Source organism: Pristis pectinata, chromosome 12 (assembly GCF_009764475.1).
Source record: "Pristis pectinata isolate sPriPec2 chromosome 12, sPriPec2.1.pri, whole genome shotgun sequence".
NCBI classification, from domain to species: domain Eukaryota; kingdom Metazoa; phylum Chordata; class Chondrichthyes; order Rhinopristiformes; family Pristidae; genus Pristis; species Pristis pectinata.
Window position 1 is genome coordinate 41528252 of NC_067416.1, and position 25558 is coordinate 41553809.

At 43.7% G+C, this 25558-nt stretch overlaps 1 protein-coding gene across 1 annotated transcript in view; it reads right to left on the reverse strand.

Annotated features, from left to right (window-relative positions):
- LOC127576942 (catenin alpha-3-like) overlaps positions 1 to 25558 on the reverse strand; it is a 1199293-nt gene that overhangs the window by 1171054 nt on the left and 2681 nt on the right. The window contains exon 2 of the mRNA XM_052027768.1: positions 13096 to 13288. Coding sequence (XP_051883728.1) covers positions 13096 to 13288 — 193 coding nt within the window. The remainder of the gene's footprint in view (positions 1 to 13095; positions 13289 to 25558) is intronic.

Consider the following 25558-nt stretch of genomic DNA (forward strand, 5'->3'; position numbering starts at 1 on the left):
GTAACTCTACTAGCTGCGCCATTGTGCTGCTAATAGAGCCGCTATTGATTATTAGCCAGTTATTGATCAACAGCCAGCATTGATTCATTAAAAACTGATTTATTGATCAAGCAGACAACCATTGATGTACTTAGTATTTTCAGTATTTGCTTCAGATTTTTGGCATTTGCAACTCATTTTAGTTCTGATTTGATAACATATTCACTCCATTAAATGGGGCTCATCAAAACATTCCTGCTATAATGTCACTGCATTAGGGTGTTGTCAGAGCAGTTTCAGCATTTTGAAAGACAGGAAATCTTTTAATCAATCTGGATTAAAAACCATTGATAATTAAAGCTAAACAGAAGTTTGTACTTAGTAAGCATAAACCTCTAAATGGAAATCTATCTGAAAAATGCAGGCTATATAACAGACAAGTGTAAACTGTGATTGCCCTAGATGTGATGTCTCTATATCACGAATTCAACAGTGAACCAGGCCTGAGTGTTAGACACACAAATGGGAATCTTAAGCTTAGGATTCTGATTCGGTGGAGTTTGCTCAATATGTCATGGTGACCATGTGAACTATTTATATTCCCACATCTGTTGGTGAACTTCCCATGAAATTATTCCCAGTGTCCCAGCCAATATTTACCCTCAAGCAAAATCACAAGGACCAATCCTGAACTGGTCAAATTGGCTGTTGTGTTTCCTACATTAAGCTGTGAGCCCTTCTAATTAAATGAATTTCTCAGCTACAAAATGTTCTGGAGCATCCTTAGGCTCAATATCAATTTGTATTTTCTTTCCTACCTCCATAAGATGTCATCGAGGAAACAGAAAACCTCCTGTTTTTTGTTCTATGCACTGACGGCGCTGTCTGGACTAAACCATAATATGGTGCTAATTCTTCTGCTGACAGTGACATACCAAAGGCAGTAATGAAAGCAGACTGGCAACGTCAACTCCTCACCTCTTGTTGGCTGAGTGGTGTCACAACAACAGCCTCGCACTCAACATCAGCAAGACCAAGCAATTGATTGTGGACTTCAGGAAGGGGAAGTCGGGAGAAAACAAACCAGTCCTCATTGAGGGGTCTGCGGTGGAAAGGATGAGCAGCTTCAAGTTCCTGGGTGTCAACATCTCAGAGGATCTATCCTGGGCCCAACACATTGATACAATCACGAAGAAGGCACGCCAGCGACTCTACTTTTTGAGGAGACTTGGTATATCACCAAAGACTCTTGTAAATTTCTACAGATGTACGGTGGAGAGCATTCTGACTGGTTGCATCACCGCCTGGTATGGAGGCTCCAAGGTGCAGGATCGAAAGAGGCTGCAGAGGGTTGTAGACCCAGCCAGCTCCATCACAGGCACAATCTTCCCCATCATCCAGGACATACGAGGAGCGTTTGTCGGCTCTTGGACTGTATTCATTGGAGTATAGAAGAGTGAGAGGGGACCTCATAGAAACATTTCGAATGTTGAAAGGACTGGACAGAGTAAATGTGGCTAAGTTGTTTCCCATGGTGGGTGAGTCCAGGTCAAGAGGGCACAGTCTTAGAATTAGAGGGTACCCACTTAGAACAGAGATGCGGATAAATTTCCTTAGCCAGAGGGTCGTGGATTTATGGAATTTGTTGCCACATACAGCTGTGGAGGCCCAATCATTGAGGATGTTTAAGGCAGAGATTGATAGGGATCTAATTAGTCAGGGTATCAAGGGATATGGGGAAAAGGCAGGGAATTGGGGCTAGATGGGAGATTAGTTTAGCTCATGGTGAAGTGGCAGAGCAAACTCGATGGGCCAAATGGCCTACTTCTGCTCCTTTATCTTGTGATTTTGTGATCTTCAAGAGGCGGTGCCTCAAGAAGGCAGCATCCATCATTAAGGACCTTAATCACTGTACCTCCTCCCAGATGGTAGTAAGGTGAAGAGGGACATGCCCTGTTCACATTACTCCCATCAGGGAGCAGGTACAGGAGCCTGAAGACCCACACTCAATGTTCCAGGAACAGCTTCTTCCCCTCCACCATCAGATTTCTGAATGGTCCATGAACCTCGTTATTCCTCTTTTGCACCATCTATTCATTTTTGTAACTTATAATAATTGTTGTCTTTATGTCAAACACTCCACTGCTGCCGCAAAACAACAAATTTCATGCCATACATCAGTGATAATAAACCTGATTCTGATCCCTCAGGGGACCTCAGGACATGGTTGAAGAGGCCCTGAGAAACAGGGGTTGCTGCACTCATAGAATATAGAACAGCACAGCACAGAACAGGCCCTTCGGCCCACAATGTTGTGTCAACCTAACTAAATTCTCCTACCTACAGAATGCCCATATCCCTCCATTTTCCTCTCATTCATGTGCCCATCCAAGCCCCTCTTAAAAGCCCCCAGTGAATTTGCCTCCACCACCCTATCAGGCAATGCATTCCAGGCATCTGCCACTCTCTGAGTAAAAAAATTACCCCTCATGTCTCTTCTGAATCTACCCCCTCTCACCTTAAATGCATGCCCTCTGCTATTGGATCGCTTAATAATGGGAAAAAGTTATTGCTTGTCCACCCTATCTATGCCCCTCATAGTTTTATACACTTCTAACAGATCACCCCACAGCCTCCGGTGCTCCAGAGAAAAGAGCCCAAGTATGCCTTGCCTCTCCTGATAGCACATGCCCTCTAATCCAGGCAGCATCCTAGTAAATCTCCTCTGCACCCCCTCTAAAGCCTCTATATCCTTCCTATAGTGAGATGACCAGAAATGCATGCAATACTCTAAATCCTGCCTAACCAGAGTTCTGTAGAGATGCATCATAACTTCTTGACTCCAATACTCAATACCTCGATTAATGAAAGCAAGCATTCCATAAGCCTTCTTAACCACCCTATCTACCTGTGTAGCCACATTGTGTCAAGGAAACTTCAAGAGTTAGAATGGAGAAGCCTGGTGTCCATTTCTGTGCATTGGAGTCACAACACTACATTCTCCCAGGGACATCTCCAGCAGTGGCTCAAAGTTCAATACACAATTTCAAAGCTCCTTTTTCAAATTCAAATCGTCCCAAGCGTATCAACCGTGATACAATTTTTGAAGCATTTTTGTAAAGTATGAAACAATATAGCCAATTTTCCACAGTAAACTGTGACCGACTTATTTATTTATCTGATGCTTGTAAGTTGTAAGATAAGATATCTTTATTAGTCACATGTACATCGAAACACACAGTGAAATGTACCTTTTGCATAGAGTGTTCTGGGGGCAGCCCGCAGGTGTCGCCACGCTTCTGGCGCCAACATGGCATGCCCACAACTTCTTAACCCGTACGTCTTTGGAATGTGGGAGGAAACCATGGCACCCGGAGGAAACCCATGCAGACATGAGGAGAACGTACAAACTCATTACAGACAGTGGTCGGATTTGAACCCGGGTTGCTGGCGCTGTAAAGCTTTACACTAACCGCTATACTACCATGCCTGCCCAGATGTTGGCCTGTGCTTGTAGATGTTGGCCATCAAATTTTCCCTGCACTCCTTTGATATATCGCCATGGTATATTTACTTCTATCCCAAAGAGTAAGTATTTCATTCAAAGGGCAGAACTTCCTAGGAACAGGCTCTGAAGTGTAAACTTAGAAGTTAGTTGGAAGAAATCTGAATTGGAGAGCTCTCAAAGTGTAGGTGTCACTGGCCAAGGCCTGTTACTCTACCTCTGGCAGCACAATTCCTGCTGCCTGCTCATTGATATGATTGCTGTGTGTATCCAGGGATAGCTGCACCACTGGGCAGGAAGAGGTGCCCAGTGTCTTGATTAGCTGGTGCCAGTTAAAGCTAAACTGTAGCACCTGAAGTTACTTCTAAGAAAGGATATGCATTGTGGCTGACAGGCATTCTGGATTGGAAGCTGAACCAAGAAAAAATACTCATGTGGGACAGGAGCAGTTTTCCTATTCTGCACTGGAGATTCTGTTGATCTTTTCGAAACAAATTAAATTCTTAAGGAGCTAGACAGGGTAGATATAAAGTTGTTGTTTCCCCTGGCTGAGATGTCTGTAACCATGAATCACAGTCACAAACTAGGGGTCAGCTATTCAGAAATGAGAAGAAATCTCTTCACCCCGAGGTGAACTGCATCATAAGAATTCTCAACCCGAGGGTCGTGGAGGCTCAGTCAGTGAGAAAATTCAAGACAAGGACTGATAGATTTTTTTTAGCTATTAAAGGAATCAGGGTATGTGGGCTTGGTGGCACTGAGATCAAAGATCAGTCGTGATCTTATTGAACGGTGCAGCAGGCATAAGGGGCAAGATTGTCAAAAGTTAGCATGTGTGCTAGATGGAGAGAAGTCTTGTCTAACTATAGAGAACAATGCTGGACTCAGGCCCTGAGGACCAGGATGCAAGAGATTTACAAGCTGTCAAGGTCAGTGAATGCACCTCCTGTGCCATTCCCACCAACTGCACAACCAGTCTCAGCCACTGTTCAATGCAACACACCTCCATCACTCATCTACCTACAATCTCAGTCAGTCAGGACTTGTAACTAAAAAGGCTCCACTGCACCATCTCACTGCTGCAAGCCCCACACCCACGTCATTGCTTGCATCATAGACTATTCAGTCATGGAAACCTAACCATCCAGATATATGCATTACATCCACAAACATATTCCCTTGATTTTGCCGGTCAAGGTGATGCAGCAGTGGGGGACAAGTTTATTGCATCACCTTCACTTTCCCCTGTAGAGGCAGCAGTGCTAGCCACCAGTGGAGTGGGGAAGGTCCATTTGGGACGGTAATGAGAACATTGAGTCCACGTGTCAGGAACATGCAGAAGTCCGGTGTAAGCAGAGGAAGTGCACCACCTCACAAACTACCTACCCACCCACCCCATCAGCCATCTCCTGTCCCATCTGTGCAAGTGTCTAATGGTTCCCATTTTAGCCTCATCAGCTACCCCGGAACCCACAGAACCTAGTGAGTCATCCTCAAGTACTGCCTGAGCAGAAGGTATGTATAGAACTTGTGGTCCACAGGAAAGCTGAAAAGGTAGATGACTTTATGCTCATATCTTATCCAAACCCTGTGCATTTCCTCTTTCAGACAACCAAGAATGGCAGGCACAAGAGATTGCCAAGTGTTGGAATCTGGAGCAACAAACATAGAACATAGAACAGTACAGCACAATACAGGCCCTTTGGCCCAAAATGTTATGCCGACCTTTAAGCCTCACCTAAGACTATTCTAACCCCTTCCTCCCACATATCCCTCTATTTTAAATTCCTCCATATGCTTATCTAGAAATCTCTTGAATTTGACCAACGTATCAGCCTCCACCACCGCCCCAGGCAGCACATTCCATGCCCCAACCACTCTCTGGGTAAAAAACCTTCCTCTGATATCTCCCTTGAACTTCCCACCCATTAATTTAAAGCCATGCCCTCTTGTATTGAGCATTGGTGCCCTGGGAAGGAGGTGCTGGCTGTCTACTCTATCTATAAAGAGATATTTTGCACACTACTATCATGTCTCCTCTCATCCTCCTTCTCGCCAAAGAGTAAGGCCCGAGCTCCCTTAGTCTCTCCTCATAATCCATACTCTCTAAACCAGGCAGCATCCTGGTAAATCTCCACTGCACCCTTTCCAACACTTCTGCTGGAGGAACTCAGCGGGTTGAGCAGCATCTGTGGGGGGCGGGGGGAAGGAATTGTCAATGTTTTGGGTTGAAACGCTGCGTCAGAATCAAATGACAACCTGGCCAAGTTCTGGTACTGAGCAAGTGGAGAGTGAAGATGAAAGTAAGCTGCTATTAGGTTTAATCAGCATTCGTTCAGGTCATTAGATACCAAAGTCTGCAGCACAGTAGTGTAGCAGTTAGCGTGACGCTATTACAGTGTCAGTGACCCAGGTTCAATTCCAGCCGCTGTCTGTAAGGAGCTTATATGTTCTCCTTGTGTCTGTGTGGGTTTCCTCCGGGTGCTCCGGTTTCCTCCCACATTCCAAAGACGTATGTGTTAGGAAGTTGTGGGCATGCTATGCTGGCGCCAGAAGAGTGGCGACACTTGCGGGCTGCCCCGAGAACACTCTACGCAAAAAGGTGCATTTCACTGTGTGTTTCGACATACATGTGACTAATAAAGAAATCTTATCATATCTTAAATCTGCATATTGCCAGGTCACAGAGAGGGTGAGGCCACAGTTGCTCCTCTACAGATGAGGGTATTGACGAGTTCCCTCACAGATGGAGGCTCATGGAAATGCACAATAAAGTACTGTGGCACTGGCACCTCTGCCAGTGACTCTCCCTACAGCGTTAACGAATGTGGAGGAGTCCAGTACAACCCATCGACAGCTTAAAGCCTACCTCTTCTAGAGGACATGCATTTAGGGTGAGAGGGAGAAAGTTTAAAGGAGATATGCTGGGCAAGATTTTTACACAGAGAGCAGAAGGTGCCTGGAATGGGCTGCCAGAGGTAGTGGTGGAAACAGATATGATAGTGGTTTTTAATAGTAGATAGACACATGAACGTACAGGGAATGGAGGGATATGGATCATATGCAGGCAGAAGAGATTTAGTTTAATTTGGCATTGTGTTTGGCACACACATCATGGGCCGAATGGCCAGTCCCTGTGCTGTACTGTTCTATGTTGTATGTTCCAGCATGGATGCGGTGAGAGGTTCAATAAGCAATGCCTCTGTTCATTATTCATTGCTTCTTTCCTCTGGGGGCTCCATATTGATGACTTGGATAATAAAGATGTCCACCAAGCAACAGACTCCAAATGTTTGAGGGGCTTTGGCTGGCCACAGTTGACAGATGGGTAAGGGTGCCTTGGGTTCCTCTATTATAGGATTAATTTTAATCGAACTCGTGAGGTGAGAATTTGTGGGACTGGGTAGACTCCACACTGGTTTGACACCACACTCAATATTACACCCTGTTGTCTTCAATGTCGAGTCAAACCAGACTGGTCTCATGCTCAATTTAGTCAGTTTCATGGCAAGTGACTTAGGTTAAAATTGCTTCCATGATGCCTATGGTGTGTCTAAGTTGACTCCAGTAAATATATACTGTCATGGTATCTTTGCACAGTGGGTTTATCCTATTGCCATAGAAATGCCATGAATTTAATCCACAGAGAATATCATTGGCTGTAGATGCCTTTGCATTGTTGCTTGCACAAGCAAGTAAACAAGGTAGAGCCAGCAACAAGACATCCTTTATTGAAGACATTAACTCTCAACCACATAATACAAACCAGTAATTAAATGTACTTTACACGTGCATGCGCACACACTTACACAAACAAATGCACAAGACTAATTTATATTCAAGAAGGGTTGATCATTTAAATAATTTTAGAGAGCACGTCTTTCAGATTCAACTTATTACATCTAGAATCTGCAGACCAGTTTTCCAGAGCCTTGGGGAACCCAGTAGCTCAAGGGAGCTGCAAACAGAAGAACAGAGCAGTTCTTTTGCATGCTGCTTGATAGCCAGAAAAAGCAGGAGTTTCACCCTCCCCACTTCCTTGTGAATGGAACCCTCCAACTCCCCACCAACATCTGATGTTCAACTCCCCAGTCATGGTCTCTGTTGTGCATCTCGCCCAATGATGTAAATTGCCCCCCCAATCATGTCTGATACCTAATTTCCGCCACCCGCCGCATATCCTACACAGACGAGTAATGCCTAAATCTTATCACTAACATAGAGAAAGGAAGAATAATTGCTATCAAAGGAGAGAATACAAGAACTTCCAGAGATGAAAAGCTTCATCATGAATAGTTAGTCCTGATTTCAAAATGGAAATTCTTGGTTGTCAAACCTTACTGACTTTTTGAGGATGTAATGGAGAGAAGACAATGGTAATGTAGTATATAGAAATTACCTCAATTTTCAAAGGACCTTTGATAAGGTATCCTATAACAGACTAATGAATGGTCAGAGAATGCAGAGTCAGCGGACAGCAGCAGAATGAATTGTCTGCCGGCGTCAGGACAGAAAGCAGAGAGTGGATGGAATGTCTCGGATCAGAGCTAGGACTGCTGTTAGTTAGACTTTGGTATCAAAAGCACAGTTGCAGATGATGCCACATTGGTCAGGGATGAAGTGGGATAGCCAATATGGAGGAGGACTGCAACAATTTACAGAAGAATATTAAAAAACTTGTAGATTGTGCCGATGATTGGCAAATGAAGTTCAACACAGATTCCAATGGGAAGAATTGGAAGGCCACATTATGTGGAAGTTGCAAGTCTAGTGGGATAGATGGCAAAAGGATCTTAGAGTACAAATAAGATAAGATATCTTTATTAGTCACATGTACATCGAAACACACAGTGAAAGGCATCTTTTGCGTAGAGTGTTATACTGCATTCACTGAAAGCAAATCAGGCACCAGGATTATTTCTGGAGGAAAAGGATTGAAAAGCAAGCAAGTTATGCTAAATGTGTATCTGACCTTGGTCAGATCATGACTAGAGTACAGAATACCATCCAGGTTGCCATGTTATAAGGATATAGATGCACTGGAGAGGTGTAGAAAAGATTTATAAGGACGGTAACGGAATTGCAAGGGTGTATTTGATGGGAAAGGATAAACAAATTGGATCTCTTTTCTCTTTAGAAAAGGATGAAGGGTAACCTAAGAGAGGTCTTTAAAATTATGAAGGCTTTTGATAAAGTGGACACTGAGGTAAAGAGCAAAACTAGAGGCCATCATTATATGATAGTCATTGATTCCAAATTCAGGAAAATAAAACTTCTTTACCCAAAAAATTGTGAGGATGTGGAGCTTCCTACCACTAGGAATCATTGATAAGAGTAATATAAATGTATTTAAAGGGAGACTGGATAAATGTAAGAGGGGAAAGTAAATAGATGTTTACACTGTTGATGGGTGAAGCAGAAATCCCAGCATGGATTGATGGGACCGAATGGCCTGTTTCTCTGCCATATATCCCATGAAATCCTAAGTAAAATCAGCTGTGAATTATTTAGGAATCATTCCTTCAAGACGCAGTGGCAGACACTGAAGGGGGTCTCTCAAAACACACAGAATATACTCCCACAAGAAAGAAAATTTCAAGGGGAGGATCCACTGTCCATCATCAACAAAATAAAATAAAGATAGTATCAAATTGGAAGAAGCAAAAATGCGCCAAATGAGGTGCAGGTCGAAAGACTGGACAGAACATAAAAACAAACAGCAAAGAATGACAGAAAGACCAACAAGGAAGGAAATGAAAATAAAGAAACTGCAGATGCTAGAAATTTGAATTAAAAACATAAAATGCTGGAAACACTCAGCATGTCAGGCAGCATCTGTGGAGAGAGAAACAGAGTTAAGACTTCAAATTAAAGATCCTCAATTAGAACTGTTCTACTGAAGACTCTTTGACCTGAAATGTTAATTCTGTTTCTCTTTCTACAGATGCTGCCTGACCTGCTGAGTGTTTCCAGTAGTTTCTGTTTTCATTTACTATTAAATAAGGAAGGAACATTGGACAACAAATAAAGCTAGCCAGAAATGTGGAAACAATTTTTTATAGATAATTCTTAAAAGTTAGCAATGGTCTTCTAGTTAACAACTGGTCTTCTGGAAAGTGAATCTGATGAATTATTAATGGAAAACAAGGAAGTAACAGATGAATTTAACAGGTATTTTGCTTCAGTCTTCAATATACATGATACAAATATCACCCCAGAAATAGCTTTAAATTGGGAATTGCAAGGGAGGGAGGAGCTCAGGAAAATTACAGTCATCTGGGAAGTGGTACTGGGCAAACGTCAGAGCTGCAAATTGATTAGTCTTCAAGTCCTGATGGCCTTTGTTCCAAGGAATTAGGAAAGCTAACAGAAAGCTTTTATTTGGGGAATTGAATACCAAAAAGGGAGTTTATATGTTTCACTTATCTAAAGCACCTCAGAGACCAGATCTGGTGTACAGTATTGGTTTCCATTTTTAAGGAAGGATGTTATTACACCAATACCTTTGGTGGATTGCCTTTTGAGGAAAGATTGGACAGGCTGGGCTTGAATCCACTGGAGTTTAGAAAAGTGAGTGGAGACTTGATTGTAACAAATAAGATACTGAGGGTTTGTGACAGTGTGGATGTAGAGAGGATGTTTCCTCTTTGGGAGAATCAAGAACTTGTTTAAAAATAAGGCAGAGATGGATCAATTTATTTTCCCTCCCAAAGGATCGTGAGTTTTAGAACTCTCTTCCTCAAAAGCGGGGTGGAAGCAGAGTCTTTGAATATTTGTAAAGCAGAGGAAGGGGGTGATATGTTACTGCTACAAATGCACAGTTGAGGTTATAATCAGATCAGCTATAATCTTATTAAATTGTGGAGCAGGGTTGAGGATTGAGTGGCCTACTCCTGGTCCTAATCCATATGTTTGTTTGTTTGTTCCTCTTAAAGCCACTCTTCCACCTTCGTTATCTGATGTCTCTCTTCCTCCCAAGGTCTGATATCTTGCCCCAATGCAGATTTGATATCTATCTCCCCTACCCTGATCTCGTGTCCGTCATCATCCCAACGACATACAGCCAACTCCACGATACAGTGGTCAGTGTCCCTCAACATGATCTCTTCATTCGTCACCTTCACTTCCCACGTCCAACAAGCCTCACAATTTGGGTGCAATCAAGGAACTAATAAAAATAAAAATCCCACTGTTTAATTTGGGAAGTCCCATGGGAGGCTCAGCTTTCAGGTTTTCCAGCTGTTAAACCTCAGGTGGATTACAGTAAACAGTGCAAAAATCACTACTATTTTGGCATCTGACGTCGGAGTTTAAATCAGTAGGATTTAAAGCAATATACTTGGACTTCCATCTCAAATACAGTGCACAGTGGCTATAAATCACTTAGCTCATGTTATGATTCACTTGAATCCTCCTTTCCAGATGATGGGTGATACCACAACAAGGAAGTGTTGGTGAATAGTGTTACGTATCTGTTGGACAAGGCCCAGGAGACTTCCCAGTGCCTGGAAAGTCTTGCTTTGTATGCACATGTAGTGGCTCGATTAACGTTTCTTTGGGACCCCTGTGCTGCAAAATACTGTTGCATTCAAGGCCCAAAGGATGTTGACAACAGGCAAGAGGTATGATGGGAGGAAAGGAGGGTGCAGGATATCACTGCTGACTGCCGGATCAAGGCAGGATTGTTCCCAGGTTGGAGAGTGGAGTTCGTAACTGATGTGGGAATGTTTTGGTGGGGGTGGGGTGGGGTGGGGTGGTGACTGAAGTCACTTGAACTACCTGCAGCCAGTTCCCAGCAGCAGCCATATGTTCTGGCACCCACAAAGGCTGTATCCCTCGATCTTATGGCAATGCAGGCCTCATCAGTAGCTCCTGATGAAAGCTCTTCAACCTGATATGTTAACTCTTTAGCCACAGATACTGACTGGCCTGCTAAGAATTTCCAGCAACTTCTGGTTTGGGTTCTGAATGAATAAGGGCACATGTATGATTGAAGACCATAGAAGTGGTTGACCAACATGTTTTGCTCAGCCATATATGTAATCTACATTTCTAGGCAGCTCCATGCATTAGCTCATCATATACACAGTGGACCTGGAGAGAAATTCACAGATTTTGCAAATAATGTGGCAAGTTTCTGCCTGCAGCCTACAGAAGGTATTGTGGTGCACATCAGCATTGTGCTATGCAATAGAATTTCTAGGCCAGTGAATCTTAAGGTCACTTTGAATAAAAACAGATTCAAGCTTGGCCTATATAGGGGAAACTATCTGCTCCTTCAGTTCCTGAGACGCTCCACTTCAGTGTGATTAGAGCAACCAGACCACTTACTGCATTCCAAACCAAAGCTGTGCACTAGCCATACTCCAACCTCCAATAAGCTGACAGCAATAGCACCTATATTTAGCAATATGCGTGGGCTGGTCATATTTCAATCCTTGCCGCAGAAAGAAATTCATACTAATGTGCCAAGTTACTGCCATGGACAGCAAAGTGCTTTGAGTTAAGCACAACAAAAGCAGGCAGATCTTCAGTGTGATGCAGAGCTCAGACTGATGCCCCAGACCAAGGTCAAAATGTTTGCTGACTTTGTTTCCATTCATTATACATTGACGTGAGTCTCGCTGGCAACACTGGCATTTATAGGCCATCCTTAATTTCCCTTGAGAAGGTGGTGGTGACCTGACCTCTTAAACCACTGTAGTCCCTCTGGTGAATACATTTCCACAGTTCTGTGCAAGGGCAGATCCAAGATTTAGATCCATCGTCAAAAAATGAACAGATATGTATTTCCAAGTCAGGATGGTTTTTCAGTTGGAAGGGAATCTGCTACCTTTGTCCTCCAGGTTTGGGAAGTGCTGCCATTAACCTTCAATGCTGAACTCCCTACCTCCACGGATGCTGGCAGACCTGTTGAGTATTTCTGGCATTTTCTGTTTTTGTTTCAGAATTCCAAAATCTACAAGTGTTTTGTTTCACATGCTGGATGCAGCCAGAAGCTATTTGGAGGGTAAGGCACTGTTATGAACAACAGTCGTGTTTACTTTTCTCAGAGGACCTGCATGGACTAGCCTCTCCATTAAGAGTTGCAGGTGTGGCTTTAACTATCACCAGCTAACTTCAACTGGAACTTACCACAATTGGTTGCATCATGGCAATAAACAGCACATTTAGCACTGAAAATGGCAAAACTAATAATAATGTCACAGCATGAATTTGTCCATATCCTGCACAACTTGAAATGAGTGTAGATTAATTAATGCATTTTATTCCAGCATATGTTTTCCAGCACTATTCAATTTCTCCAGAATCCTTGTATCACCGTCTCAGTTGCTTATTTCATTGCGTATTAAATTTAATACTGATCTCTTATAATCTTACTCTTATAATCTTATAACCTTACTGCTTGATGAGATCTTACTGATCTCATCAAGCAGCCTGACAATGCTATGGTCACTAAGGTTAAAGTTATCAGAGCACTGAACTATATCCCGTTATAGAAGCTAATCTACACACAATTCACCCATTGTTCTTCAGTAGGCTGTCATTGAAAATGCTTTATTCCAAGGTGTAAGGTACATTTATATAAACATTACATGTATTGTACTCACCTTCTCTACGCACATCCTGCACTGCTTTAGTAAGTTCCACCTTCAAAAAAGGGCTGTCCTCAGCAATTTGATCTCCCTTTTCAATTAGGTTGTTTGTGGCTTCTTCCACTGATGCCAGAAGAACACTAGCTCTCTTTGATCGTCCTTTTTTATTCTTTGAGGGATCTCTGACGCAGTTTACTAAAGTTGTGACCTGGATTATAAACAACAAATTACATCTTTAATGTAGTAAAATGTCTGCAAGGCAACATACCATAATAAGTGAAATTTGGATAATCTGGCACCCTCAGGACTTTGGAGGACATGCAGATTTTCCTGACTACTGGATACATTACCCCTATTAATACACCAAGACACATTTAATTCATCTATTTGTAAATGTTATACGGTAGTATAATACATTTTCCTGTCAACCAGATGTGTTTAAGGGGTGTGTGAGAATGTGAGAGTGGGGCCCTGGTGTTTTTCAGGGGTGTGTGAGAACAGGTCCCCAGTGTGTTTAAGGGGTTTGTGAGAATGGGGCCCTGATGCGTTTAAGGGGAATGTGTGAACAGGTTCCCACTGGAGCAGATGTTGAAACATCAGGATTTCCAAACAATGGGAGGGAGAATTAACGAAATTTTACTGTATTTGGCAGATAAATGTTGACACCAAGCCACATAAAGAGCTGCTTGATCAGGTGACCAAAAGCTTAATCAAAGAGCCAGGTTTTAAGGTGAAACTCAAAGGAAATGACAGAGACGGAAACAAAGAGATGTGCAGAGGGAATTCAGGAGCTTAAGAATCCTGGCAGCTGGAAGCTTGGCTGTTGGTGGTGGAGCAAGTGAGAATGTTATCAGGTTACCAGAGTTTCAAGAGCACAGAGAGCATGGACTGTGGTCAGGATGTTACAGGACAGGGAGCGGCAAGGTCAATAATGGATTTGAAAACATAGATGAAAATTTTAAGTTTGAGGGCTTGGTGGGCTATCAACCAATGAAGTCAGTGAACATGGAGATGAAGAATGAACTGAACTTGGCTCCAGCCTAACCTTATCTTCCAGTACTTGCTCTGTTGACAACTCTTCAAAAACACATACAGCTACTTTTTAAATCTGATGAGAGATTTTACTTCTGCCACCCTTTTAGGCAGTGAGTTCCAGACCCCTACCACCTTCTGGATGCAGAAAGTTGACTTTATTTCCCCTCTATTTCCTCGATCAATTGTTTTAAATCTACTCCCCCTGGTGTCTAACTCCATTGCTAAGGAAAATAGCTTTTATCAATGCACCATAGAAAGCATCCTATCTGGATGCATCACGGCTTGGTACAGCAACTGCTCTGCCCAGGACCGCAAGAAACTGCAGAGAGTTGTGGACACAGCTCTAAATATCACGGACACCAGCCTCCCCTCCATGGACTGTGTCTATACCTCTCGGTGCCTTGGTGAAGCAGCCAACATAATCAAAGACCCCACCCACCTGGGTCATTCTCTCTTCTCTTCTCTCCCATCAGGCAGAAGATACAGGAGCCTGAGGGCACATACCACCAGGCTCAAGGACAGCTTCTATCCCACTGTGATAAGACTATTGAACGGTTCCCTTATACAATGAGATAGACTCTGACCTCACGATCTACCTTGTGACCTTGCACCTTATTGTCTACCTGCACTGCACTTCCTCTGTAGCTGTGACACTTTACTCTATATTGTTATTGTTTTTACCTGTACTACCTCAATGCACTCTGTTCTAACTCAATGTAACTGCATTGTGCAATGAATTGACCTGTATGATCGGTATGCAAGACAAGTTTTTCACTGTACCTCGGTACAAGTGACAATAATAAACCAATACCAATACTAATACCAAATAGCTCCTTCTCATTTACACGATCTAGGCCCCTCATAATTTTATACACCTCAATTAAGTCTCTCTTCGGCCTCCTCTGGTCCAAAGGAAATGATCCTAGGTCATCCAATTTTTCCTCATAGCTATCGTTTTCCAGTCCAGTCCTGGCAATATCCTGGTAAATCTCATCTGCATACTTTCCAGTGCAATCTCACCTTTCCTGTAATGTAGTGACCAGAGCTGTATACCCACATGTTTTATAACTGTGCATTTTGCAAGTTTTTACACCCCTTTGCTTATATTCCTCACTCCCTAACTACCCTCATTACCCCCCTCAACCAGATGGTCTCTCCATGGAAACCCTGACCTCGTCCCATCAGAGTTATTTCCTTTGTCCTACCTATCTCTTCCCCACCTTCTCTGCAACTTAAAGATCAATTGGTTTCTCTCTTTCCCAGTTCTAGTCAAGGGTCTGAGTGTTTCCAGCATTTTTTGTTGATTTGGATTTCTAGCATCTGCAGTCTTTTTTTTATTTTTATGGCCTGCAATTACTTAGTTTGTCCCTTCCAATGTTAGCAGTCCTCCGGTCATCAGCTACCAGTTCTGCAGCCAGAGGGTCTGTGGAGCGTGGAGCTATGGAGCAAATCATTGAAATCTGGAGACCTCCTTGCGTCTGCTCCCCCAGTCTTCCTCTGAACTCCAGGGGCCACTGCTCCTCCTAGTCTGCTCTCTTCCTCCCATTCACCTGGGGAAACCTCCATCAACAAATGCCTGACTGAACTCTCCATTCCTCCCGGTGACTCCAGGAGGGTCTCCAATAAGATGGGGCAGAAGAGTTAATTTACAAAATAGATAGATAGATAAATAGATTGATAGATAGATAGATAGATAGATAGATAGATAGATAGATAGATAGATAGATAGATAGATAGATAGATAGATAGATAGATAGATAGATAGATAGATAGATATTAGTCACATGTGCATCGAAACACGCAGTGAAGTGCGTCATTTTTTGCGTTACTGAGAATGCACTGGGGGCAGCCTGCAAGTGTTGCCACTCTTCCAGCACCAACGTAGCATGCCCACAACTCCTAGCCTGTACATCTTTGGAATGTGGGAGGAAACCATAGCACCCAGAGGAAACCCACGCAGACACAGGGAGAACATACAAACTCCATTCAGACAGCGGCTGGAATTGAACCCGGGTTGCTGGTGCTGTAATAGAGTTACGCTAACTGCTACACTAATGATGTTTTAATAAAGCATTTGGCTGGTGAGTATCAAGAGCCTTTTTCATACACATCTCATCTCGTTCTTAAATGAACTAGGGGACTATGCCCCTAGTTCTAGGTTCCACCACTAGAAGACTTTATTCCTCGAAGTGTAGAAGAATGAGGGGAGATTTGATAGAGGTTTATAAAATTATGAGGGGTATAGACTGAGTAAATGCAAGTAGGCTGTTTCCACCTAGATTAGGAGAGATAAGTACAAGAGGACATGTCTCTAGGGTGAAAGGGGAAAGGTTTAGGGGGAACTTCTTCATTCAGAGAGTGGTGGGAGTGTGGAACGAGCTGCCATCTGATGTGGTAAATGCAGGCTCACTCTTAAGTTTTAAGAATAAATTGGATAGATACATGGATGGGAGAGGTCTGGAGGGTTATGGACTAGGTGCAGGTCAATGGGACTAGCAGAATAAAGTTTCAGCACAGACTAGAAGGGCCGAATGGCCTGTTTTCTGTGCTGTTGTGTTCTATGGTTCTAAGAATCATCCTCACAGCATCCACCCTGTCGAGTTCTCATTTTAATAAATAGGTCCAATCTACTCAATCTTTCCTCATAATACAGACACACAAGGAATTCTGCAAATGCTGGATGTATCTGGAGCAATGCACAAAAAGTGCTGGAGGAACTCAGCAGGTCAGGCAGCATCCATGGAGGGAAATAAACAATCGACGTTTCGGGTCGAGACCCTTCATCAGGACTGGAAAGGAAGAGGGCAGAAGCCAGAATAACAAGGTGGGGGAGGGGGAGGAGCACATGCAGGCAGGGGATAGGTGAGTTCAGGTGACAGGCGAGTCCAGGTGAGAGGGGCAAGGTAGTGGGTGGCGGAGGGGGAGAAGATGTAATAAGCTGAGAGGTGATAGGTAGAAGAGGCCAAGAGCTGAAGAAGGAGGAATCATAGTTTATTTCATAGTTTATTATACCATAGTTTATTTCCCTCCATGGATGCTGCCTGACCTGCTGAGTTCCTCCAGCACTTTTTGTGTATTCCTCATAATACAACTCTCACATCCCATAAATGAATTTAGTCATCTTCTTCGCAATACTTTCAGTATGCAAGTATATCCTTCCTTGCAAAAGGAGACCAAAACTACACCATGCCTGAGGCTCAATGTGTGCAGGTAATCTCTGATACTGCTAGTCGTCGGGCTGGCTTCAAAGCCTCTTGTAAAGTCAACTCATCATTTGCCATTGTGCAACTTGGGGAAGCTGGCATAGTTGGCCTTTGTGACTGGATGCTGAGCTAGTCATTTATGGATCCATTTGAATGTAGAATAATGCTATTCAGTGAAATGTCAGTAGCTGTATACTGTTTCAGTAATTCTGCAGTTTGTCAGCACTTTGCAGGCACATGCTCCATACAAAGGCCGTGCTAAATAGCATTGCCAAGGGATAAGATAATAAGATAAGATACTTATTTGTTAATTCACATGTACATCAAAACACACAGTGAAATGCATCTTTTTGCGTTACTGAGAATGTGCTGGGGGCAGCCTGCAAGTGTTGCCACTCTTCTGGCACCAACATAGCATGCCTTCAACTCCTAACCTATACGTCTTTGGAACAAACTATGCAGGGTTTTTTTTAGATTACCTTCTTTGCCTCCAGTTACTTTCACCAAAATAACTAAATCATTGGGATTCCTTTCTATTATTCATTCTTAGAGGAGAGATGGGCAGAAATATAAATGGCCTCATAATTCCATGAGCAAGGCCCAAGTGGAACACATTGCAGATAATGTGGTGGGGGTTGGAGAGCAGGAAGCAGAAAGTGGTCTCCCCTGCCAGCCAAAGGGGAGCCCTGGGTTTCTGTGGTGGGTGGGGAGGATGCCCCTGACAGTGCAAAATGCCACTGGATTTTAGCCCTGTGATTAGTTCCAGGCAAATTTATTCCAGAACTGTCCCTGTAAGATCTTAACTGGCCAAACAGTACAATGTGAAAAAAATCAGAGCTCCATCAGGAGCTAAAATTTCTGCATCATTCTTTTTGAGTTTTTGGATCAATTTGAGTTTAGGTGAAAATTTTCATCATCCTTTCTGACGTGCTTCTCTTTGAGCATAAATGTCCAGTCTCAGTAGGGGCCTCAATTTCCTCTCCTTATGTCTCCAGCTCAATTAATATAAAGTTCAACATGATATTGAGTCCTTCATCCTGACTAGGAACCTTCACCTAACACAGTTTTCCTGTATTCAGAATTCCCACTTCATCTGGATCCCTACTCATGGTGTCTCAACATCCTTAGAACTTATCACCACAAATATCAGGTGTGACATGAACAGTGTCACTTTGCACACTCCACCTATTCTAATCAAACATCCCCGAACTTCCAGCTCTCCACTCACTGAAGACCAGACACAACAATGTCAGTATATCTGCCAGCAAGAGCCATGCTCATATGTTATTTAGCAATTTTAAAATTTTTTCTCATTTTTTGGGAATGTGGACATCACGAGCAAGGCTAGCATTTATTGGCTATCACTAGCTGCCCTTGAGAAGACGGTGGTGAGGTGTCTTCTTGAGACATTGGAATCCTTCAGATGAATGTAGTCCAAAAATGCTGTTGGGTAGAAAGTTCCAGGATTAGACCCAGTGACGATGACGGTGAAATATTCCCAAGTCAGGAAGGTGTGACACTTGGAAAGGAACATACAGATGGTGGTGTTTCCATGCACCTGCTGGCCTGGTGCTTCTTGGTGTTGGAGGGAGTGTAAATCAAGTGGCCTGCTTTGTCCTGGAGAATGTTGACTTCTTGAGCTTTGGTAGAGCACTCATTGAGGCAAACAGAGAGCATTCCTCACACTCCTAATCTGTGCCCTGTGGATAATGGGAAGGTTTTGGGTGTCGGAAGGTGTGTCACTCGCTGTATGAAACCCTGCCTCTGACCTGCTCTTGTAACCATGGTATTAATGTGACTGGCCAAATTGAGATATCTGCTACATTTTTCCTTTTGCTCTCTTCCCACATCCCCACTTTCACTGCATCTTAAAGCCTGCTTATCTCTAGTTTATCTCAGTTTAAAGCCTGCTTATCTCTAGTTTATCTCAGTTTAAAGCCTGCTTATCTCTAGTTTATCTCAGTTTAAAGCCTGCTTATCTCTAGTTTATCTCAGTTTAAAGCCTGCTTATCTCTAGTTTATCTCAGTTTAAAGCCTGCTTATCTCTAGTTTATCTCAGTTTAAAGCCTGCTTATCTCTAGTTTATCTCAGTTTTGACAAATGGTCATTGACCTGAAACCTTTACTCTGTTTCCCTCTCCACAGATGCTGCCTGAACTTTAGCATTCTCTGCTTTTATCAAAGGTGAAAGCTGCCTTGCTCTGGTGACTGTGTTAAGGAGAGAAAGTGTTGGTATCAACAGCACTCGGGATAGGGGCTTAGATTAGAACAACTCAATCCAGAGCATGGGGTCGAGGTGGGGAGAGGTTCATGGCCAGCTGCTGGGTCAAGGAGGTCAGGGTTGTGATTGGGGCAGAAGATACCCAAGGGGAAGTCATCGGGAAGGATAAGTTCTTAACAGCCTATCTGAAACACTTTTTGCAGCAGCAAACTTTGTCTGTTCAGGTAAGTCACACAGACATATAATTTAGGGCAAGACCAGGCCATTCAGCCCCTCGAACCCGCTGCACCATTCAATAAGATCATAATTGATCCATATGGAACTTCAACTCTACATTCCCTCTGACCAATAATCTTTCACCACCTTGTTTTCCAAGAATCTATTTACCCCTGCCTTAATAATATTCAATGACTCTGCATCCACTTCCTTTGAGGCAGAGAGTTCAAAAGACTTGCAACTCTCTGAGGGAAAAAAAAAACTGTCTTAAATGGGCAACCCTTTATTTTCATACTGGGATTCCCAGCTCTAGCAGCCCTTTATGTCTTCTGCAGACCTGCCACTGCATGAGTGACTTGTGGAAATGCATCGGTGGCTTGTGGAAATGTAAATGAGACATAAGCAAACAACATCCAGACACATCACTAACCACACCGCAGTACCCCCTTGTGTTGGAGTGTCAAAGGCAAAGCGAGCTCAGGAGTAAAGTCATGGATTCATGGGCGATGTTACAAGCCCCTCATGGTATTTCAGATGTGATCATGCTAAGAAATTAAACAACACAGCACCTACAGCTTTTCACTCTGTGGCGGGATTCTGGCTTCAAATCCCTCGTTTGTCGATTTATAAATTTGTTGAATAATAAGTACAGTGAAAACCAGAATCCACACTCCAAAAATAGTGGTGACAACCTGTACTGGTTAACCTGTCACTGAGCAGTACAATCTCCCAAGCGATTCATTGAAAACCTATGGCTAATTAGGAAATTAAGAAATTGGTCTCTGCCTCCCAAAGGCAATTATCTCAAAGCACAAATGCCCATGACAGTTCTGACTCATTGCATAATCATTTCAAAGATTAAAATAAAGTGGAGGCCATGGCCAGGATGGTGTTGTTGTACAGTCCATTTAAAGTCAGTGGGTCCCTGTCAGTGATACCACTGATAAAATCAAAGCCATTTAGAAGATAACTTGCACATGTATCAGGGATGATTGAAAAATGATGGCTCTGACCCTGAGATTTTCAACTATTCATCTTGGTGCCTTCCTTGACTCCAAGTTCTCTTTTTTCTTAATCAGTATTTAATTTCATTTAAAAAACTGAGCCTTGTTCCACCTTTTCTCTTGGCATCTTCCCGGCTGTGTTTGAGGGGATGGATCCACAGCCATCAGTTGCCACCTGTCACCTCAATCAATGGCCAAATTCTAGGGTGAGCCATGACTGAGTGGCAGAAATGTATTCAACTCAGAACCTATGACAGGGAGAGTGGCAAATTCGATCCAAAGTTGGTTCAGTGGCAAGAAGAAGAGGGTTAAGAGTTGACTTGTGTGTTTGTGACTGGAAGGTGGTTACTACTGGGGTTCACATGGCTCCTTGCTAACCATACATTAATGACTTGGATGCAGGGGGGCACAATGAAGATGTCCGAAGTTTATACAAGAATTGGATATGTGCTTGACAGTAAGACAGAAAGCTTACATTTGGACCCTCTCAATCTTATTTGCGCAAGATCAGTGGGACATGTCAGATGTTGCTGTCAGAGTGATGGGTGCACATGAGAGATTCTGCAGATGCTGGAATCTGGAGCAACACACACAAAATGCTGGAGGAACTCAGCAGGTCAGGCAGCGTCTATGGAGGGAAATAAACAGTTGACGCTTCAGATTGAGACCCTTCATCGGGATAATGATGGGTGCTCTTGGCCTATGGAAGTAAGGGGAAGAATTTTTTATAATTAATTATGTGCAATCCTCATAGAAATAATTAATTCTAATTGACTCCTGCAAAGGAACAAATATTTGCCTAAACCTCCATAGATAGATAAATAAGTAAAAAGTACAGAGTAGCACAAATCTGGCTCCAAGAACACAGACGGAGTTTGCACCTCCATCCCCCAACCCAAGAAAGACTACAGCTCCATTCCTCTGTCACAGACCAGACTGCTCTCCATTTCTCTGTCAGAAACTAGACTACAGATTTGTTCCAACATCATGATGACCACGTCTGCAGTAAGTGCTTGAGGCTGGAGGAACTTCGGCTCAGAATTGATGAGCTGTGTTACGGACTAGGTTACTATTGGTGAATGTCCCTTTAAGACATAGCACGGTGGTGGGTGGGTGTGTATGTGTGTGTGTGTGTGTGTGTGTGTGTGTGTGTGTGTGTGTGTGTGTGTGGCATGGTTACGACAACAGAAGATAAGGACGTAATGATGTTGGTGGAGCAGTCGGAGTCAGTCAGAAGAGAGAGAGGGAGAGAGGGAGAGGGAGAGGGAGAGGGAGACCAGCCTGCTAGTCTCTATCGATGGATGAAAAACAGTAACTGTGTCTGTCACTACAATTCACGTATGGATTTTTGGAATAATCCAGTGGAGTCCACTTTCTCGTTAACCTGTAGAGGGAAACAGGTATCTGTGCAGACAGCCACAATTCAAGTGCCTTTCAGAGTGGCAGATACTTCAGAACAAAGCAGTGGAGTCCACTTTGTTGTTGACCTTTAGAAGGAAACCGGTATCTGTGTGGACAGCCACGTTTCGAGTGCCTTTCGGGGTGGCAGATACCTCGGAAGAAAGCGATGGAGTAGTCACTGCTGAGTAGACACAGAGGTGTCATATGGGTTCCATCGTGGAACATTTGGATCTTGTAATTACTCTCTATTTTCTCTCTACCTTTTGTCATCAGTCAACGGTGGTTATGTAGAAGACTTTGCTCACGTTTCACCTTATGACTTGCTGAACTGAACTTTGAGAACCATTCCTTGACTTGGAGTTTGGGTATTTGCCACACACACACTTCCAGTTTAGTTTTTGGGGTTAATGTTTAAGATTTAACATTTTTACTTCTAACATCCTAACATTTTTACTTTTATTTTTCTTATTATCATAAGTGGTTATTAATAAAGTAGTTTTTAACACTTATACATGACTAGGTGTGTTTCTTTTGCTGCTGGTTCGTAACATCTGGAGTCAGGAGCAAGAAGCAGCCGAGGAGTTCCGAACAGATAAGTTTTTTTTCTTCTAACGGTTCGGGGATAGCGAGGAGTAACTGTGCAGGCACGTGACATCAGTCGGTAGCGCGCGAACTGTTTAAAAAGACCGCCATAACCGGCGGGGAGTGTCGGAGCGAGCAGCGGAGTGAGTGGGAGCAGAGTGTTTTGGGCTTTGGCTCAAGGGGCTTTGGCATAAAGGGGCAAGGCAGGAGAGTAGCTGGTAGGTAAAGGTAAGGTTTACCTGTTATCTGTTATAAATTTTTAAGTAGGATAAAACTAGGTAGGGAAAGAATTACTTCAGATGGAGGACATGGTGGTGTGCTGTAGCTGCTTGCTGTGGGAGATAGTGGACCTTGCTGTGGTGCACCATGACCACGTCTGCAGTAAGTGCATGAGGCTGGAGGAACTTCGGCTCAGAATTGATGAGCTGGACTCACAGCTTCAGACACTGTGAAGCATCAGGGAGGGAGAGAGTTATGTAGATACTGCACATCGGGAGACAGTCACCCCCCTTACAGCAGGTACTTCTGGGGTCTAGGAAGTAGATAGAAGGGTGACTGTCAGGGGAGGGAAAAGGAAAAAGAAAACGAACAGGCAGATAGAGCAGAGGACCCTGGAGGCTGTTCCCCTCAGTAACAGGTTTTCCACTTTGGAAGCTGTTGAGGGGGATGACCTGCAGGGATCAAGCAGCAGTAGCCAGGTTTCTGGCACTGGGACCGGTCCTGCTGCTCAGGAGGGAAGGGAGGAAAAGAGGAAGGTAGTAGTAATAGTGGACTCGATAGCCAAAGAAATAGATAGGAGGTTCTGTGGCAGTGAGCATGCATCCCGGATGGTATGTTACCTCCCAGGTGCCAGGGTCCGGGATGTCTCTGATCGGGTCCACAGGATTCTTGAGCAGGAGGGAGAACAGTCAGAAGTCGTGGTTCATGTTGGTACCAACGACATAGGTAGGAAGAGGGATGAGGTCCTGAAAAGTGAGTTTAGCGAGCTAGGCAGAAGGCTGAAGAACAGGACCTCAAGGGTAGCAATCTCGGGATTGCTGCCAGTGCCACGCGATAGTGAAGGTAGGAATAGGAGGAGATGGCAAATAAATGCGTGGCTGAGGAGTTGGTGCAGGAGAGAGAGTTTTAGATTTTTGGATTATTGGGATCTCTTCTGGGGAAGGTGGGATCTGTACAGAGAGGACGGGTTACATCTGAACCCGAGCAGGGCCAATATCCTTGCAGGCAGGTTTGCTTGGGTGGTTCGGGAGGGTTTAAACTAGTTTGCGAGGGGGATGGGAACCAGAGGGGTAGGTCAGAGGAAGAAGTGGATGGGGAAAAGTCAGATCTAACAGGCAGAGAGGCTTTGAGGAAGGAGAAGCAGAGTACTGGGTACAAAAGTAGAAAGGTGGATGGGCTAAAGAGTATTTACTTAAATGCAAGAAGCATCAAGAATAAGGGTGATGAACTGAGAGCTTGGATAAGTACATGGGACTACGATATTGTGGCTCTTGCAGAGACTTGGCTGTCACCAGGGCAGGAATGGATGTTGAATATTCCTGGTTTTCAGTGTTTTAAAAGGGATAGGGAGGGGGGGAGAAGAGGAGGAGGCATGGTGTTACTGGTCAGGGATACTATTACAGCTGCAGAAAGGGTGGATAATATAGAAGGATCCTCTCTAGAGTCAGTATAAGTGGAAGTTAGGAACAAGGAAGGAGCAGTTACTCTACTGGAAGTATTCTATAGGCCCCCAGGTAGCAGCAGGGATACTGACGTGCAGATTGGAAGGCAGATTTTGGAAAGATGCAAAAATAACAGGGCTGTTATCATGGGAGACTTCAACTTCCCAAATATTGATTGGCACCTGCTTAGTGCCAAAGGTTTAGATGGGGCAGAGTTTGTTAAGTGTGTCCAGGATGGATTCCTGTCACAGTATGTTGACAGACCAACTAGAGGGAATGCCATATTAGATCTAGTATTAGGTAATGAACTGGGTCAGGTGACAGATTTCTTGGTGGGTGAGCATTTGGGGGACAGTGACCACTGCTCCATAACCTTTAGCATTGTCATGGACAGGGATAGGAGCAAAGAGGACAGGAAGATATTTAATTGGGGAAAGGCGAATTATGAGGCTATAAGGGTAGAACTTGAGAGTGTAAATTGGGATGACATTTTTGAAGGGAAATGTACTATGGAGATGTGGTCGATGTTCAGGGATCTCTTGCAGGATGTTAGGGATAAATTTGTCCCAGTGAGGCAGAGAAAGAATGGCAGGGTGAAGGAACCATGGGTGACAAGAGAAGTGGAACAACTAGTTAGGAAGAAGGCAGCATACATAAGGTGTAAGCAGCAAGGATCAGATAGAGCTTGTGAGGAATATAGAGTAGCAAGGAAGGAACTTAAGAAGGGGCTGAGGAGAGCTAGAAGGGGATATGAAAAGGCTTTGGCAAGCAGGGTTAAGGAGAATTCCAAGGCTTTTTTCTCGTACGTGAAGAGCAGAAGGATGACCAGAGTAAAGGTAGGTCTGATTAGAGGCAAAGGTGGGAAAATGTGCCTGGAAGCTGTGGAAGTGAGTGAGGTTCTCAATAAAAACTTCTCTTCAGTATTCACCAAGGAGAGGGGCCTTGATGACGCTGAGGACAGTGTTGGTAAGGTTAATGTTCTAGAGCATGTAGATATCAATAGACGATGTGTTGGACCTGTTAGAAAATATTAGGACAGATAAGTCCCCAGGTCCTGACGGAATATTCCCCAGGCTGCTTCGTGAGGTAAGGGAGGAGATTGCTGGACTGTTGGCTAGGATATTTGAGTCCTCGTTGTCCACAGGAATGGTACCGG